General features: G+C 44.7%; 2 protein-coding genes across 8 annotated transcripts in view; both read left to right on the top strand.

The window, feature by feature from the left end:
• The window catches only part of enox2 (ecto-NOX disulfide-thiol exchanger 2), a 118400-nt gene extending 107782 nt beyond the window's left edge, over window positions 1-10618 (top strand). For 4 of the 7 annotated variants that reach the window (XM_037460658.2, XM_037460655.2, XM_037460654.2 and 1 more), the window contains 6 exons: window positions 41-228; window positions 1901-2041; window positions 3923-3979; window positions 4647-4752; window positions 6970-7055; window positions 9637-10617. In XM_037460658.2, the coding sequence (XP_037316555.2) occupies window positions 41-228; window positions 1901-2041; window positions 3923-3979; window positions 4647-4752; window positions 6970-7055; window positions 9637-9768 (710 nt within the window). In that variant the 3' untranslated portion in view covers window positions 9769-10617. Of the gene's footprint in view, window positions 1-40; window positions 229-1900; window positions 2042-3922; window positions 3980-4646; window positions 4753-6969; window positions 7056-9636 lie in introns of all 7 variants that reach the window. The other 3 variants (XM_037460656.2, XM_062560591.1, XM_037460659.2) reach the window with 1 other exon arrangement.
• The window catches only part of LOC119211101 (large ribosomal subunit protein eL42), a 300484-nt gene that overhangs the window by 218333 nt on the left and 62969 nt on the right, over window positions 1-19182 (top strand). The gene's annotated exons all lie outside the window — the stretch shown is intronic.

The following is a 19182-nucleotide window of genomic DNA, read 5'->3' as shown; positions in this document are numbered from 1 at the left end:
ATTCCACTGTGTTCTCCATACGGTCCGTGTGAACCTGCAGGTGTTTCCCAAGCGGAGGCCTTAAAAGAGGAGAACGACTCTCTGCGCTGCCAGCTGGACGCCTACAGGAACGAGGTGGAGCTGCTCAAACAGGAACAGGGCAAGAACCATCCAATGAGCAGCGAGGAGGACGCCACGCACTCACAGCAGCTCAACTTCCTGCAGCAGGCCCTGCAAGGCATGCAGAAGGTATCCACGCGGGGCACGCGTCACTTTTCCAATCATCTGGCCTACAATCATTTTAATCTTCTCTTCCCAACTGCTGGGCACCGCGATGTTTTTAGCAAGGCGGTCACTCTGGGTACCCCATTGAATTCTCATTGCAACGCGGCTGTCATTTATTCATGACCCTGCACTTAAAAATGAGTGCTGTGGAAGTAGAAAAGCACAGCTGTCTGCGGCAGCTGTTAGTCTTTTCTGAAGAGCTGCTAATATATATATATATATATATATATATATATATCTTTTCAAGTTTAGTCTGGTTAAAGGAAAGCTTATTTGCAGTTGGAATTGGTTTTTACCTGCGTTTAGATGGTTGTGAGTTGTGTCTCGAATAGTGCATAGATACTGTGGGAAAAACCCAAGGCTATCAATACAACTTTAAAATATTTATTCAGAGAAATCAAATGAAATATAGTGAATTTTGCTTTGAAAATGTGTTTTGAATACCGTTCGCCAAAGTACGTACAGCTCAGTATAATCACTTGTAAATGTAGTTCTTCGGTCTTCCATTCCCTGCTTAAAAACATCTCAGTGGTTGGTACTACGGTTCTTCAGCGACATCTTTACATGCCATATGGTAAGATGCAACTTGCTCTGAATGAGACCTTGTCAGGGAATGAACAATAGGAAGCATTCAATGTCTGAGGAAGAAAGAAAATCCATCACTTACTATAATTCCTTTAGAAGGGAATGAATTGTCATTTGAATTGTCTCCTCTGCAGCTGAGGATGATCGCGTGACTTTGGTGACTTTTTTTTTGTTGTTTTCTTCAGTCCTAAATTGACTCACTCCGACATTAGTCAAGTGTCCGCACTTAGCTCGCCGTCACAGGTAATGGGAAATTATGATCGATTCGTGTTGAGAAGAGAATCCATTATTGCTCCGCGGTTCATTTCTGCTTTCACAGAGCAATTACCTGCGCATCTTACTTCTCTCATGGCCTGTTTATGAAAAAAATTAAGCGAGCGGATTAAATGAACCCGGACGACGCCGATATTGGATACCTCTCCTTTCCGGGGTCAAGTCACGGCCAAACGTGAATTGCAATGAAATATTATCAGTGCGCACTGGCCTCCTGTTCCCTGGCTTCAGAATTAAAGCGTGTGTATCTCAAAGGCACTTTGTGTGTAGTTTAGCGGAAGACAACCCCTGGCTGGAAAAGACCCCCCGTGTCTCACACACTCTTGTCTTGTTGACATGGACACGACAGGAGGGGAATCTTTCCATCTGTGTTTTCCGCAGATGAATTGTCTATCAAAGCTTTGTCTAACCCGAGTCACCCAAAGGCCAGATAAAACCCAAAGGAGCGTTACTTTTCTCCTGTTCATCAACTATGTGCAATGGGGGATTATTTGGGGTATTACAAGCAAAATATTAGGCAAATGATTTCTGTTATAGCGATTTCAACAGAATACAATTAGACAGCAATACTATTGTTTTCTATTTAGTCACGTCGGTGTGTAATTGCTTTTTTGTTTGGAGCCAAAGTTTTATTTACGGATGTAGGGAATTACATGCTGATTATTAATAAAACAAATGGCTGATTGGTTCTGTGCTTTCAGTGTTTTCACGGTTAGTCAGTTCACCGTAGCATTAGTGCCTTAATGTTCTCCCCTTCTCCTATTTTTTGTTGTTGCAGCAACTGTTAAAAATGAGGGATGAATTAAAGCAGCGGGAGACAGAGCTTGAGAAGAGTTTGGAGGACAAACAGCAGCTGAATAACCAAGTGCAGAACCTGAAGGAAGGACTCCAGAACCTCCAAAACACACATGCCATGGAGGTTTGTGTCTTTCTTTTACGTGACAATTGATTTTTTGTCTTTCTGTCTTTGCTGTAATGTGAAGATTATCCAATTTGCATTTTAAATATTAGGGCAATAAGTCATCTACACACAAAAGGACATACTGTGATATTTGCAATGTTAGTTTTGGGTCGTGAAAAGGACTCAATGACTTGAACTTGTTTGGAAGGTATTTGAAAGCTCATCAGATATCGACATCGACTTTATGACACTACTCTTCTCTGTCTTTAGTGCTCAACCAATGAGGTGATCATTCTTAAATGCATAAATAAATAACTAATACATGTTGGGAGGTCACGGTGAAAAGAGCTTCCACATTGACCACACAGTCTAATTCCACAACATCTTGTCCTGTGGGCCACATCAGCTGGCCAATTTATCATGTGATCGTAGGGGGAGAATACACTAGTGAACAGTCTCAGAGCTCTTACACAAGGCCACATCATCACTTAGAGCCACTCCTGCTACAATAGTCATCCATCACTACATCCCATTTGTTATTTGATTGAACGGGTTGCTTACATTGAGGCATGTTTTTCCCCAACAAAGCCCCATCTGAACTACAGGAGGACGCCGGTAAATGCAGTGCAGTGTGATCTATGGCCTCAACAAACCGTTTCAACTCCGCCTGGGCCGTTTTTTCCCTCTTTAGACATGTCGTGTTTACTGATGTTCCAACAGTTGTCCCAGGTTTTAAGTGATAATGTTTGTTAATGTTCCATTTGGCTTGGTGTAATGAGAGCATGGGCTGTCACTGAGATGAACCTCGGGTTCAATTGCCCGGCGATAAGGCTCTCCATCCACGTGGGGAGGGGGTGGTGGGCGTTGGCTTTGGGATGTACTACAGGTTCCATGCGGCGCGGAGGTGAATTAGCAATTGGCTAAACGTCTCCTCACTCCAACCAGAGTGACAGCGTTGTCAATAGCCCTGCAATGGTGATGAGTTTGATTAGGAATGCGCTGCCAGGGCGGCGCGACCGGGGAGAATATGCTAATTAAAGTCCCGCACGCGTGCAAACATGAATCATGGGAGGCAGTCTCATTAAAGGGGGAAAGAGAAATCAATTTTGGGGTGTGGGTGTCTCTGAAGATAAGCAGTTGCTTCGTGTTATTTGTCATGTCGAGGAGAACTCTTCAGTTATCCTTCACAGTAGCCGATTGTGACCAGTGCCGGTCACTGCAGCGATTAACCTTATTACCGATATGATGAAAACAAAAGCCTGGTGTCACTTTCCCCAAAGACATTTTTCAGTGCTGACACTGATGATTTTTTTTGCCGTTTATTTATCTGCCTAAACAGGGAAACGGGGGAAAAAAGCAGTATTTGTTTAAGACATTTTTGAAGAAGCTGGAACCAGAGTGTTTGGCTTTTTTAAACGATACAAAAATAAATTACTTCTTCATTTGATATTGATAGTGATAACCAATGATGAGTTAGGGGTGGTATTTAAAAATATTTTAGAGTAGCTATGCAGATTTTATGAAAGAGAAATGATGATTTTTGTCATATACTAATTGTCACAATAACTTTTGGCTGCGTCGGCCCACTACACATGGACACAGTTACCCGTTGACGTGACTCAGAATGTTGCAATTAAAAGTATGAAAATAATTAAATAAAGTAATCGCTGCATCAATTCAGTATTTTCCAAAATGTCTAATTGTTACAATTATTAACAGCCCACCGTTCTGTGCCAACAAGTAAATTCTATCCAAATGTAGTTAAGAGCCTGTTTTTCTTGTTTGTTGAAAGTCTGCACATTATTCTAAACACAGATGTTGCCTGTATTTACACACCATGCTGTGCTCTCCCCCGCATCAGTCTGACATTCTCTTTGCTATGGTTCTAATGTTCTGCAGCTGGAGCAGTTGAAGCAAGACGACCGAGGCGGCGAGGAGAGCGCCAATCAAACCAGCGTAAGTGGGAAAGGTTTCAGTCCTCCCCCACCGCACTCTCTCCTCTTCTTCTTCTTCTTCTTCCTCCTCCTCCTCCGAGACTCTCACTAACCTCTTCTAGTGACATGACAGATCATTACGGGCCAATCCAGTTCACGGCAACCGCTTTTGTCCTTGAATAAATCACCCAGACACAACTGGGCGAGGAAATCATCATCTCATAAAGTCAAAATGGCTTGCACATGTGCATACATCTCCACTCCCACACACTTGAGTGTTTTGGATAGATTAAAAACAAGAAAAGGGCCACCAGGCATCTCTCACCACGAGTGGAAATGCTGTGCAGGACAACAATACCGTTCCTGCCACCTGTCAGATCTGAAACATCTGAAAGCGCTTGATCATTTCCTTTCAGTCTCTGTCTCTCTCTCTCTTCTTTTTATCTTTGTGTGCAACATGCATTTCCTCCCTCTATCAGAAATATAGCTGCTGGCAAAAATGATCCCCCTCGTCCTCATTGTATTAACGTGTTGGTGGTGAAACTTCCTGGTGTTTTCATTCATATTCATGTTTGTTCTCCTTCTGAAAAAAAACAAGCTTGTTTACGTCTTGCCAGCCACAGTCGAAGAAAACTTTTAAGGTCATTCTTTAACTCTGTGGGTGTCACCGTGTGTGTTTGTGTGCGCAGGAAGCCACCGTTTCAACAGTGGTGTTCTGCAGTCAGGAGAAGGAAGGGCCTACAGAGAAGAATCCTCCGAGTCCTGTCCACTCGGAGAGGGAAGCCCTGCTCGTCGGTACGCTGCCGCCAGTCTGACTCTTGTTGTCCATTTTCTAAATGCTGTCTCTCAAATTTCTTCCAATTTGTTTGCTCATAATTTGTTTGCTCATAATTTAGGAATTCATATGCTAATTATGAGGATTTAGAAGTGTCTAACGGACGTTTTGGGATGACCTTGATTCTAGTTCACGTCCGTGGCACTCGGTGTATAGGAATTTGATCGCTTTGTTCAAGAATATGCTATCTGTGGGCACTATGACTGAAAATGAAGTTGAAAAAAACCTGAAATGATAAGCTCCTTTGCACCTAAGCACCTCGGATTGCATTTAAACAAAACAACATCACACATCCGCTCACCCGAGCATGTCCAATGTGTGTATAGCTGCTTCAAATGGCCCCGCCGCCGCTTCTAGCTGCCTCGAGGCTTCTGTCTCCATCCATCTCTCTCGGGGGAGTTGGGGATGGTGCTTTCAGACAGAGCGTTTGCTTCTGTCGCAGGTCACACAGTCTCCCGGCTACCTTTAGATCCCGACAGGGTGAACTCCACAGCTTCTCCTTTGGTACCGGGTCATATTGCTTACTAGCAGCTTGAACATTGTTGATTGTATCAGGCCAGACGCTCCCGTTTTGAAGCCAGTTTTGCTTGAACAATCATCTGCGGAGCAGGCGTGTCATCGAGGGAATTGTCGCGTTCTTAAATCTGCTCCTGTATTGTTTCCCTCGCTGCGGTTTTAATGCGGTTGCGATGGTTGCCCTCAAGTTGGAAAAGTTGAATAGCGTCCCTCTCCCATCCCCGCAACCACTCCCTGTCTGAAAGCAGGCTGTAGTGGTGCGTGGAGTGGGAAAGGAGAGTGAGGGACCAACCCTGCTCACTTTCCACCGCTCGCACACCTCAGCAATTGCCGCATAAAGTGAGCATTATTGTATAATGGTGTGTTGAAAATCGTTGGACACGGCCCGGAGCCCCCCTCACTTTAAGTACAGAGAGGCCTGAAGGTGCGTGCCTATTCCCAGATTTATCTCTGTTATATAAAAGTACCGTAAAGTAATTGACACAGCACAAACCTGGAGGCGGGAGGTAATCCACGGCAGGCTGTGTTGGTTGGTTTCTGCAGCTGCAGGCATTGTACTTGATGGCGGTTTGAAGGGGCTGTGAGATCATCGCCGTGCACAGAATGGCAGAGGAACGGCGGGTCAGGAGGGACTCTCGGCTCAGTTATGCTGAGGGGCACTCGAGAAGCTCACCACGCCATCATGTGTGGAAACTGGCAGCAGGTGTGAAAGCGGACATTCATGCTGCGCCTTAAGATACCGTTTGAAGCACCGAGTGCTTAAAAAGTCAGTAGAGATTCCCGCTTTCTGGTGCAATCTCATCTGCTACTGTTGCCACTGTGCATGACAATGTAAAGCGGAAGCTTTGGATTCAGGTAATGTGATTTAAATAAAGCGAACAACTTGAGTTCCTTTTTAAATGATTACCGCGTTACCATATGTATTGATCATGTATCCAAGTGTTGATATGAGCTGTGACGGCCATGTTCTGGTACGTGTGCACGCTGAGTGGGTGCGTGTGGTTGCAGCCAACGTCTGCGCTGTTGGAGAACGTGTTCATTCGCTCCTTGAAGGCGAATAAACACAGACAGCAGAACCACACCGGTGGGCGGTTTCCATGCAAATAAATCAACATGAACCCTAGTTGGTAGCGTGTCTGAATGGACCATTAGACTCCCAGTGAGTCTCTGGTTCAGTGATCAGCTCCAGGCCGCCACGCTGTTTATGTTTTCTACTTTCGACTCACCTCCTCCAGCTGGCAAAAAAAGAAGCCTTGAAGAAGTCCTTTCCTCTTAAGAGCCCCAAGTGTTTGCCGCTTAGTGTTCCTGGTGTCGGGGCCAGTGGAGCGCTTTGCGACTCTTAACAGTGTTTGCGGGTCGGCCCCCTCGTGGCTGTGTAGGTGTTTAGAAAGCAGAGGGTGTTGGGGGGGGGGATTATCTCTCTCCTGGTCCTCTCTGTGAGCGGATGGCAGATGGTTTGTTTGAGCTTTGATGAGCGACAACGGCATCAAAAGCTGTCATTAAACACTCCCTCTAATCCGCAGCCACAATAAACCAGGCGCACCGGGGCTCTGAAGCAGGAGAGGCTTATGGCCGTTTTTTTGACAGGTGCAAGGAAATCGGAGGTTCTCCTGACGTCTCTGCTTTGACACCTTCCCACGACTTGTTTGTTTCTCCCTCAGGGATCATCTCGACGTTCCTGCACGTCCACCCGTTCGGAGCCAGCATCGAGTACATCTGCTCCTACCTGCAGCGCTTGGACACCAAGGTAACCGGCCCACCGGTACCCCTGTGTGTCAGATGCACCCGTACAGTCCACACACACACACACACACACAGGGCATCCAAAGGGCTCTGTAATGCTTTTGGAGGAGACCTCATGATGCACTTGATATTTTGGAGAGCGGTATGGATATTCTCATTGACTCTCTCTGCCAAAATGTTAACGTAGCCTTTCTGAACAAGGAGAATGGGATTTGCTGGTCTACGTTCGAGGGGCAGATTAGATCTGCTGCAGATAAACACAGATTAGTAAAGTCTGTCTGGTTGCTCTCTGTGGCCAGTGTCAGTATTCAGCCAAAGATTCTTTGTGTGAAAAGTCCTTTCCTCAGATAATAGTTATCTAGTTAATAACCTTGAATCAAAACACACTTTTTGTAGTCAGTAGCTCGTAAAGTACTGGACCACACCTATGCAACTATGAACCTTCATAAGGCAAATGCTTAAAAACTGTTGTTACTGCCTTCTCTACCAAGAAAAGGTGTTAAAACAAAGGACTCTTAGTGAAGAGATAAATCTGACACTGGATTTGAATTTGATGAAATGGTATCAAACCTGATCCTTAGACCTGCAGGAAAACACATTCACAAATTAGATTTCTCTAAATTAATTTCGGTCCAAAGTGGAATCCCAAACTTTGAAGAGAGCTTCACTCACTTTTCTCTCCTGAAGTGTCACAGCTATGACATATGTCCAGCCATATGTGGCTCGTTGTGTGATTTCCCCTGACGCAGGAACATATTAAAAGTAGATCCTTCGTTGTGACACTCAAAGCCAAAAAACATCTTTAGTTTCTAAGCACAGCTATTTCATCCCAATCCATCTATGGAGGCATTCTAGACGTGTTACCGCTCTGCGCCGCCACTCACGCGAGGATTTCGAAAGGCCAACTTTCAATCTCACCCCCTGGAAGGTAACGCCAAGATTAACGACCTGTTTTATTACCGTGCCAACGAGGACACCATCAGGAGAAATGGACCGATGTCCCTTTACAACCACATTCTCCGGCTGCACAGAAGACAAATTCAACTTCTGTGCAGAAACGGTCCAATTTCAATCCGCTTCAACTTTCCCAAGAATTAATTTAACCACAAAAAAGCGTCTCCTCGTCCACGGGGTTGCCCCCGGAAAATGATTGCAACTCTTTGAATACGCTCATCACCAGCCCTGACTCACTCTCACTTTACTTCACAAAGAACAGAGTGGACCGTCTTCTCTCGTGCCTTTTTGGGGTAATTTAGTCTGTGCCTTCATGTGCGTGCGTGAGGACGTGCGCCCACTCTTATCCCAATCCCCTCTGCCCAACTGCCGGCTCCACACACAGCGCCGCGGCGGCCGCCCTGTGATGTCACACCAGCGCCGCGGCGGCCGCCCTGTGATGTCACACCAGCGCCGCGGCGGGTCTTAATGGGTCCGAACGCCGGCACTGGGCTCCAAGAAGCCAGTTGTTGATGCAAGGCGCCGTCGGGTCGGTAGCGGCAGCTCCTGAAGTGGATTTTGGCAAATGTCACCTGGGGATTACAGGTGACTGATGGTCCTCAGCCCACGCGAGCGGTGTGATCTCGCTAAGTCAGTTAACAGACCCTGTGCTATTTCAAATATGAAGAAGAGGTGGTGCAAGGCTTCTTAAGGGTCAGCACACATTAAAATAAATGTACATTTCATTTCAATAGAATCGCGATGTAAAGATTCTGTAATCAATATAAATATACGTCAATGCTCAATTTTGTTTCATCATTAAAAAACATCACATGCTAAAAAAAAAAATCCCATTAGTCTCAAATTCCGTGAGTCAACATAAAGCAGCAATGTGTAGGATTTAGAGACCTCCATTGGTGAGGTTGGAGATTACAGCCCACTGAAAACATGATGGTTAAATAAAGGCTTTTTTACGCTGCAATTCCTACAAAGTAAAAGCGCTTGAAGCTCTTTCTAGATCCAGCGTTGGGTTTGTCCATTCTGGGCCGTTTGTAGAAACCTGACGGACTATGAAGACATAATCGGCTCATTTCAACGCTAACGAAAACAAAACACTTCTTGCGTCGTATATTTAATTTTTACCAATAAATCACCTCAAATCCAACACACCGTTCATTAAAAATGCGGACCTTTTGTAGCGTTGGAAAGCCTCCCATTGGCTCGTCTGGACGATAGAACCTGTGCACAGGAAACGGCTCGCGGCGTGACGGGCTGGAGTTTTTATGCTGCTGCTTTTTGTGAAGCCTTCCCAGCCCACAGCCTGTCAACGCGGGGGTTTTATTCTGAGCCGTTTGTTTTGATTGCTCGCCGTCACAGGAAGTGTGCCAACAAAGTTCTTCAAAAGTCTGCCAAAATACCGCGGCCCATTCCGTCACAGATTTTAATTAAATGAGACACCGCTTCGGCAGCCAAGTCACCGTTGTTGTTCTGTAGACCTGTCGGTATTTTTCAAACATTGGCATTCATTCAAAGTTATGTGCTATGTGAGAACTATTTTATAATCTCTCCCATGAAATGGCGACTCGAAGATGGCTGGAGAATGGCTTGGCTTTTCCGTCTCATTCTGGTCTAATGTGCGCATGTCTCTGCAGATCAACACCGGCGAGGTGGAGGCTCTTCTCTCTCGGCTGCCTTGCACCTTCCGACAGGAGCTGACCGGCGTCGGCGCCAGTCTGGAGAAACGCTGGAACTTCTGCGGCTTCCAGGGCATCAAGAGCACGTAGACTCTTCTGGGAAACGGAAGAGACGAGACGGCTTATGGGGACACTGTAAAGATGCAAAAGACACAGTATAAAGCCCACAAATATCAAAGACAGACTGTAAGGACACCGAAGACTGAGCACACAGCTCGGATGAGGAGCATTTCAGGGACTCTGTGGGGGGCGGAGATGTAAAAAAAATAATAATAATAAATCCACGGTCACGTGAAGGTTGACGGCAAAACCGCTGCGGCAAACTCTTGGCGAGCTTGAACTGTGTCTGCTCAATGTTTCTTAGACATGACGACTCTCCAGAAGGCCGCCGGCCCCCTGCAGTCACTGGATTATCACGTAGTAATCGCCCACACGGGCGGGTGTAGTGCTTTCTGAGCCTGGGGGCGGCTCCGAGCAGCCGGGGGCCGCGCCGCCGGCCAGAGGACGTTCACGTAGTCGCCGGGGGCTACGTGAACGCGTGAAAACTCCCGACCCTTTTGTCCTCCAGCGTGCCGGCTTTTGCAGGTCCTGGTTTGTAAAATAGATTAAAAATAATGGATATATTTCTTCATTTTCTGTAAAGGCGGTCAACAGTTGCATAGAATTATTTGTTGTTATACACTGTAAATGCTTGGATGATATTTTGATTATAAAAAGTTGAATATAAAAAAAAAAAAATGTTTTTCTTCGTTCTCACTTTACACTATGTCCTCTGAGAAAGTGCATCCATGTTTGCACCCATTCTTTCTTGTAGGGCATTGTTGTGTTTGTGATGTGTACCTTTCTCTCCTCACGGAGGCTGATTGTTGAAACCTTACATAAGGCCATTTGTGTCCCTCAAAAGAAAAATGAAGCCGGGGACTGAAGGCACAGCAGCGTCTCACTTTTCTGGGAAACCCACCAGGGGAGGGGGGGAGGGGGGGGTTATGTAATGATGTTTAATTGGTATGATGCAGTTGCACAATAGTGTGTGTGTGTGTGTTACTTTCCAGGATCCATATATATCGAACGGTTACACAACACTACGGAGGCATCCTAAAGGCCCAGTCAGGCCTCCTCGCCCCCCCCCCCACACCCCCCACTCCAAGGTGCATTAACACCCGTGATCCGCGCTTCATCTCCAACAGGCTTTCTTTTTAAAGGCAGGTACTCCTCCTTGTACCTGAATTAATAATGGAGAAGGAGAATGTATTTTCCTACAAGCTTCCTCTATCTCTCCTTTTCCCGATGCATTGCATCTATTATTAACAGCATCGCTTGCAATCGGAAGAGGGGTTTCACGGGCTCCGTGCGTGTTAAAATTCCGTGCGTGACCTCTGACCTTTTTCAAGGCCGTTGTCTGGAGTGTCTCCTCTGCACGCATCCAAAACCCCAGACGGTCTCTCTCACCAGACATCGTCCACTCCTCAATGATGATGATGAGGAGGATGATGATGATGAAGTCTCTACTTTGCAGCGGCCGCCTGCTCGATGGCGCTCGTGGGATCGCGGGACAAGCAGCCGTCGCGCATCGCCTCCCGTCCTCTCTCTCCCTCATTAGGCGTCTCTCTCCTGCGCTCCCCGACGCAAACAAAAGCACGGATGTAGCGAGTGGTTTCCCCTCCCGGAAGTCTCGTTCTGCCTCGCGTTTCCTCCCCCGCCGAGTCGCAGTCCACCCGCGCGCGCCGATGGACTGCGAGGCGCTCGCCATTCATCTCTTTTGCAGCAGCTTCGCGCTCCCGGTGGCGCATCATGTGCTCGGGCGTCACACGGAGGAGGTAAACACGGACTCATTAAATCCCGCAGCAGTGTGAGGTGCATGAAGCCATTGAGAGGGGGGGGGACATGTTTGGACATGTCCGTGGGCCTCTGCCGTGGGCGAGCCGTGGCAGGTCCACGAGTCTGACGTGAACGGGCAGTTTTAAGTGTCGTTTTCCAGGAAGGAGTCGGTGGATCCGTCACGCTCCTATGGGGGGGCGGGGTGATATCATGATGCTCCAGATACCCTTAATCACCTTTTTGTTTTGTTTCTTCTCGTGTTTCCTCTACTTGATTGTGATTACGGCCTCCATTGACCGAGCAGGTGGGAGCGCTGACTCGGGGGCGCGTGTGGTCCACAGTAAGGAACCAGAAGGTGGATCAGGTGAACACGGGAGGAGCATCTCTTCCTAATCTCATCCACAGCCGATCAGCCGGTGGAGCTCAAACTGCTCATTGACCGCATCGAGCGCCACGGCAGTCGCCACATCGCTGCATTCGGTCAGGCGGTGGAGCCAGACGCTTCCTACCTCAACAGAATCTCTACGGTCTTCATTAGTTCAGGTCTGAAAGCCCCTCAAACGTGCTGTGCCGCCGCGATGCCCCAGATGTGCCTGCAGGCACTTGGAATGACATCTTAGGAATCCCGAGCCATGGAATAGTAAGACGAGAACAAAAGCGAGGTTTCTAGTTTGGCAGGTACCAAACCCTGTTTTGCACAATGTTTTTTTGTTTTCTCGTTTTGGCAGTCAAGGAGAATCGCGTGCACTTTTAGCCCCGAATGAACGGCTGGTGTCGGAGTAATTGCTTTACACTGCTCTCCGGGGAGTCTGCAGCTTTCCGTTGGGCGTGACACACGCAGCATCTTCCTGCTTAATTCAGTGCGATCCGTCTCTCCTCCTTTCTGTCTCCAGGTCTACATCTTCATGCAAACTATGAAAGCACAGCAGTGAGTGCCCTTAAGCTATTTTAAGCCACTCGGTGGGCTCCGCTAGATCAAATAGTCACACCCTACAGGTGAGACGGAGGGTAAAGATGGGAAACGTTAGGGGAAGTTTCTCTTTTTAATTTTTGGAAAATGTATTGGTGGGATTCTTCCAAGAAGAAGAAAATGTGCTTTTTTTTAAAAATTCGGTTCAGTCAGAGAAAAGGTGTCGGCCAGAGATCCCGGAGCCGCCGGGTCCAGCAGTGGAGGAGCCGGCCCATTAGTTGGTGAAACCAGTGGGCCTGATCAGTGTGTTCTTGATGTGAAATGCCAGCACATTTCAGGCTCACACCAGGTTAGATGAGATGGTGGAAGTCTCCTAATGAGCGATGGCCTCTCTCCGTGCTGTTCCGAATGGAGTTACCTTTACCAAAGAAGAAATTGCTTTGCACTGACAGCAATTATCTGCACAGTGGAAACTTATTCGAGCAAAGTTTATTTTTGGGGGTATGAGAAGTGGCTTGTGTGTGCAGGAAGCAGATTTTAAGGATTCTTTGTGTTGGACGGCATAGCGTCCTCACCATTGCAGGATTTTCTTCTGTTCTTGTTGGACTGCAAACAGCGGAGGGGCCCGGAGGTAAGTTGTGCAAAGCGACGCGGCGCATTCACGCCAACAAAGCCAGGTCTGTGTACATGAACCAAATACTTGAGATAACAGGGGCCGGCCCTCTGGAAATTCTTCAGTTGTATGAAGGGATACGGAAGCAGAGCAGGTGGGGAAAGTGCTTTTACCACATTCAATGCCTTTAAAGGTAATTTATATATATGGCGCTATTAAAAACAGGGCTTTGACTGACAAAGCAAAAGAAAGGCAATAAAACATCAGAGAGCCCAACAGCCAGGCACAGCGTGCCAAGAGAAACCAAGGAAAGAGGTGAGCCCCGATAAAACAGGGCAATACAATTCAAAATAAACTCAATGAATAAAGCAACATTTGTAAAATAAGAAAAAGTGACTAATGCACAAAAAGTCAGCCTGGAAACTTGGGTTTTAAGAAGCGACCTCATGAATTTGGTCGTTTCTTGTGTACCTAAATGTTTTATCCTTTTATTAGATTGGAAGCAATTTGTTTTGATTATTTGATAATGGTCTGAAAGAAAAGTTATCAATGGCAGGATTTAATAGAATAGACAATCTCTTTGGCCATTGAGGTGATTCATTATTTGTGTACTTTGCTTTAATGGTGTAGCTGGTTAAGAGTAATTAACTACTTCGTATACAACTGAGAATCTTGGTTTACATTAATTTGAAAAAAATATGATTATCAGTTGTCCTGGTTATAAGGTGGTTATTGCCCCTTCAGTGTACTTCGCTTGAAACACGGCGGCACTTTACCATTTGTTTTCAGATGACTTCATGTGTTTCTGACGTTGTTAACCTGAACAATCCATTGAATTGACCCAAGTATTCTTTACGTATATAGAAAAAAGAAGAAAGAAAGATCTGGAAATGATTAAAGATTAAAAAATAAACTCCAAACGGGCAAGCTGAGTGGACTCTGGATGCACGCAGCGCCGTACAACCTGGTTTCAGACAATCACCCAAGTACCTCCGTCAGTCCTCCGTCACAGATAACCGTTGTTCCACGTTCACATACATGACCTTCAGCATGAATAATGCACGTGTCTCCATGTGTGAATACTGCTTTAATGTCAATTTCCTTGCACAAGCAGAGCGTGCAACATGTGCAATGCTCTCTTTAAATCCATTATGTAAATAACCTGCATGCTAATAAATGCCAAGTAATTACAATGTGCAAGGCTACTGATTTATGAATATTAATTAAATTTGACAACTTGGAAAAGAGAAAAAACAATCTGCATGTATCTGCTGAAACGTTTTCTCAAAGGAGAAGTATTTTGCCAGGAATAGTTAAACTGCTATTGGCATTGCACCTTGCATACGTTTTGCATATTTTGTTTTTATTGTATTTATATTTTGTTCTGTGTGTTACTAATCACATGGAGAGTTACACAGTGAAATGTTCCCAATGAGCCTTCTACAATCACCAGTGAATATTTTGTCTTATGGACTTTGGACGTGTACTTGTACAGCGCTCTTTTAGTCTTGTGACCACTCAAAGCGCTTTAACACTACATCACATCATTCACACCCATTCATACACTGATGACAGGACCTACGGGGACACAGTGGCACCTGCCCATCAGGAACTAACATTCACACACTGCATAGTCGCAGCTACAGGAGCAAACCACCGACCCTCTGGTTGGAGGACGGCCGCGCTCCCCACTCACCCACAGTCGCTCTTATCAGACCAAGGTTATTTTTCTCACTGTTTAGGACATAAACATTCCAGTATCACATAGTGTCTTATCGGAGGCATAGAAAGCAAAACATTTGGACAGTTCCCTCAATAGAACATACATCTTTGAAAAATGTCTACCCTGGAACACAGTTCCCAGCACTGCGAGAGACGCTATGAAGAAATCCTGTGGCAAAAAAACCCAGATTTCTTCCAATGAAGGAATAATTCTCCACTTTGTTCCACTCGAAAAGAACATTCGGAGGGCAGAACATGTGATCTATTTAATCACAACGTTACGGTCAACGACAATATCGACTTCTCAACACGCTAGAAATGACCATCGACCACAACCGGTCCAGCTCGAAGAGCAACGTGCACTTTGAAATTCACCACTAAATTAGTATTTTAAATCGTCTGCTAAATATATCGCCATCTCCGTTGCCTCTTGACAGCTTTCGGCGCGAGGATGGCTGAGTCGGCCTCTGGCGCCCAACGGCTCAGTGCGAGGGAAAGGTGGCGCGCAGACGGGTGTAACCGCCCCGAGGGGCCACGCTGCTACCGAGTAATGCAGTTCATGGGTTCCTGTTGTTTTTGTTGTTTTTTTGATCGCAATCAAAAGTTTTGCTCACGCTTAGATCTCGTCTCATTTTCACTTTTGTGCTCATTTGAGTGCAGTGTTTCTCTCGCTGTTGTTTCATATTCACGTACACCATGTGCTTTAATGGACTTCACGAGTTCAGAGATGTTTTGAAAGTGGTCAACAGGGAGTTTTTCCTCACACAATGTTCCGCATTCATGTTGCTTTTACTCTCCTGCAGCTTTTTGGTATAGTATTCATTCTTAGCCTGGCTCATTATCAGAGACAGTTTAATTAAATATGTCTTTTGTGTTTCATTTCAGTGGACTAGTTCTATATTTCATGAAATCTTTGTATGACTATTAATTCTTCTTACAGGATTTTTGCAACATCTTTGCTACCCGAAACACAACATACAATTATTTTTTCACAGTGTATATCTTTAAAGGAAAATCATGTAACGCAACTACTTCTCACCAACCCTTCTGAAAAATGAATTAGTGAACTCATTTATGGCCTGGTCTTTTATGAATGTGATGTATTTCCAGATCCTTTTTAGGTTGGGATAAAGTCCACCAAACACAGTGAACACCAGGAACTAATTGTTTGTATAATTTATTACTAGCCTGACGTTTGAGTAGTACCACCATATTTCATGTTACGGTAGAAAAAGGAGAAGTTGTGCCCAGACTCAACTACGGCCCGGCAGTTATCGTAAATGTCCCAGGAGGTTGATAGCGAGGTGCAGATCCAGAGCGTTGATTGCAGAACTCTAGCAAATTTCCCAGCTCAGTAAAGTGCGACCCTGTCGATGATTTTCTTCAAAATTTCATATATTGCGTTATTTTCTGTCCGTCGGTGGTGCAGAGAAGGCCGCCGGTGAGATTGCATCACTGCATTAAGTCAGAGGGAAGACAGATACTGCAGCGAGAGACTAAAAACTGTTTAAATTCTCTTTGTACTTGCTGGCAGCACTGCAGCTATGCTGGAACGCCTGGATATTATTTAATTTGCCTTGTTTCCCTTATCGAAACCCCAAAGAATTATGTTTTCACGATGTCCCTGCACGAAGCAACACGCATTATCAGTTTCTTTTCCATTTATATTTAGTTAGCATTTCATCAGTGCTCATGTATGCAACCTCAGCAGTTTTATGCAAGTCAAAAGGAGACATGATGAAACACAGTGAGGAGAGTATTTGCATTGCAAAAACACCCGCGCAGACGTGACATTTAGCAATGTTCACAGCGGATCTTGCGCCCTGGAGAGGTGTTATCTGCTGTTAAAGTGCCATTAACAGCAGAATCTGAACTACAAGCTGTTGATTGGAATCAGACTCCCATTGGCTTTATCATTATGGGAGTTTGGTGCAAACGCCCGGCTGAGATGCGACAGTCTTCATCCCCCAAGCACACAGCGTGTGCTTCTACTGTTTCCTTGTTAGCTTTTTGATTCAATACTGCTCCTCATTGGGGGATCGTTCTTTTGCGCAGACATCAGCCGATACCTTTGTCTGCACGTTTCATGATCTCTGTGAAGGCTATTTTGGCATCTTTTTTATTTTGCAACAAAGTGGAATCCCAAACAAGAGTTATATTTTGGTCTTTCGGACATTTGTATTTTCATTTGATGAAAATAAACATTCAGGTGGTACATACAGGTGGTTTTTGTGAATTGGGCACCACATCTAAGTCTCCCTTAATGCATAGACATCTTGCAGTTTCCTGTTAGCTGGAGTGAAGCCAGAGACCATCATGATGCTCAGCACAAGTGTAACCAAAGTGCATATGTTAAAAATTAAGACTTGTTTTTTTTTTACTACATCCATACAGCTTAATCACCTGTGCTGATCTGACTACAAAGGCTTTTGTCTGTATCTTTTAAGAGATCTTTGAGGCACTATTTCAATAGTGACTTTCTAATATTTTTCCAATTAGCTGTGAAGACAATTTGTAAATCTAAGCAGCTGTTCCTCTGTGCACAGCAAAAACACTCCTGCAGCAGCAGCAGCATCTCCTGTTGCAGACCATCTTTGAATCAGATAACTGCAAATACATAAGCCCCTCATTCTATTATTACTTTTTCATTTTTATGAGAACTTGCTCAATGTGTAAATATGTCACTGTGTGGTTGCATGTAGCAGTCCCACTGGGTGACCTCAAACTGCCAGTGATAATCTCTTCCCAGAACTCATGCCAGTTTAATCATGTTTGCAAACATTTAGTTGAAGCACACACGCACACACACACACACACACACACACACACACACACACACACACACACACACACACACACACATGTGCATGGTCACATGGGTATGCATGTGCAAACACCCTCCCAGGAGGCTGTAAACTTACGGCTGGACCAATGTTTCTTTGTCAAATAAACTGCTCCTCGCGTGTTGAAGTCTTGTCTAGAGCTCATTTCTTGCCGACCCCCTAAACCTTCATCCACATTTTCTCCTACACTTATTTCATCTGTGTGCATTGCACTGAGCCCTGTGCATTATTGCCTGTTGCTAAGTTGCGGCTATATTGTTATTTCGGATTAGCTTTGTGTGCCATTCTGTTGTGTTTGTGTGCGGCCGAGGTTTATAAATTGACCTTGCTTGTCTGCGGGAGCCCATTAGAAGGTCCCGGAGTAGCAGTTATTTGTATAGCAAGCTGAGCCTAAAGTCTATCATTTACGTGAGGACAACCTCAAGTCACTGTAGAGAGGGTTTACTGTTTATTTGGCAGCTATTTCTTCAGTCCAGCTCCTCCCTTCTCCTGTCAATGGAGTAAGCAAAGCTAAGAATGCTCAAATTCACCCAACTGCATTTTTATGAGCACCAGCAGCCTATATTGACAATTTTAGGCTTAAGCCCCTCAGTACACTTCAGTGTTTGCTTTGTGTTGTGTTTATGGCCTCCAAATATCTAGACCTTCTGCAAGATAAACTTGCCTATTAGAGATTTCCTTGACACCTTAGAACTTGGAATTGAAAAGATAAATTACTGCTTCAGAACGGTAAGCAAAACTCATTTTTCAGTTTTCTTTATGACTTCTTATTGCACATACCAGTCTAGAAGTGACAAAAACGTCTTGTGTTTTCAGCAAAAGTTCTGAATTTTTCTGCAAATTATATATAAAAGTTCATGTTATAGCAAACTATTTAAATATATATATATATACACTGTATAATCTCCCTCAACCTCATTTCATTAAATACTTAAATATTTGATAATTTATTAAATACGTCCTGAAATTGACGGGGCACAAAAAAAGCTTCATCATTAATGTTTAATTAATCAACAAAAACAAGCTTTTTAATTCTTGTTCTAAATCAGAATATACAAAATATGTGATGATTTACTGTGTTTTCTCATATTTTATTATAGTAAATAATAGAAAAAAGCCATGAAACCCAATTTACTTACAAAAAACCCCAGAATGGTTTCATGGAGGAAGAGCTTGCGAGCACTGTTTTGTTAGACCTCTTAAATGTTGACACAAAGTCACTTTATTTGTCTACTACAAACAGTAGTAGACAACTTCTCCAACAATGTCACAGAATAGATCAACGGAGGTCAAACACACACACTTCCACTGATACAACCTTCTCCAAGACTGGTGCAATCTGTGAAAATAAGAGGGAAGAAGTCAAAGTTGGGGCCATAAAACTACTTTTGCAAAATGGTTTGAAAAAGGGTCTTTAAATCACTAGTCCATAATAATGAGTTGTTCATTATATATGCATATAGAAAGGTGCCATTAGTGTTCGTAACACCTATCCTTTTTATTAAACAAGTCGGACACTGTTAATTAGCAGCATGGTGTTTTGGAAACACCTCACATTCTGCCAAAGAGACAAAAATATTGATTATGTAATTCCAACT

The sequence above is a fragment of the Pungitius pungitius genome, chromosome 2, assembly GCF_949316345.1.
Source record: "Pungitius pungitius chromosome 2, fPunPun2.1, whole genome shotgun sequence".
Taxonomy (NCBI): domain Eukaryota; kingdom Metazoa; phylum Chordata; class Actinopteri; order Perciformes; family Gasterosteidae; genus Pungitius; species Pungitius pungitius.
The sequence above is the reverse complement of the archived record's forward strand: the minus strand, read 5'-3'. Positions and strand labels throughout refer to the sequence as shown.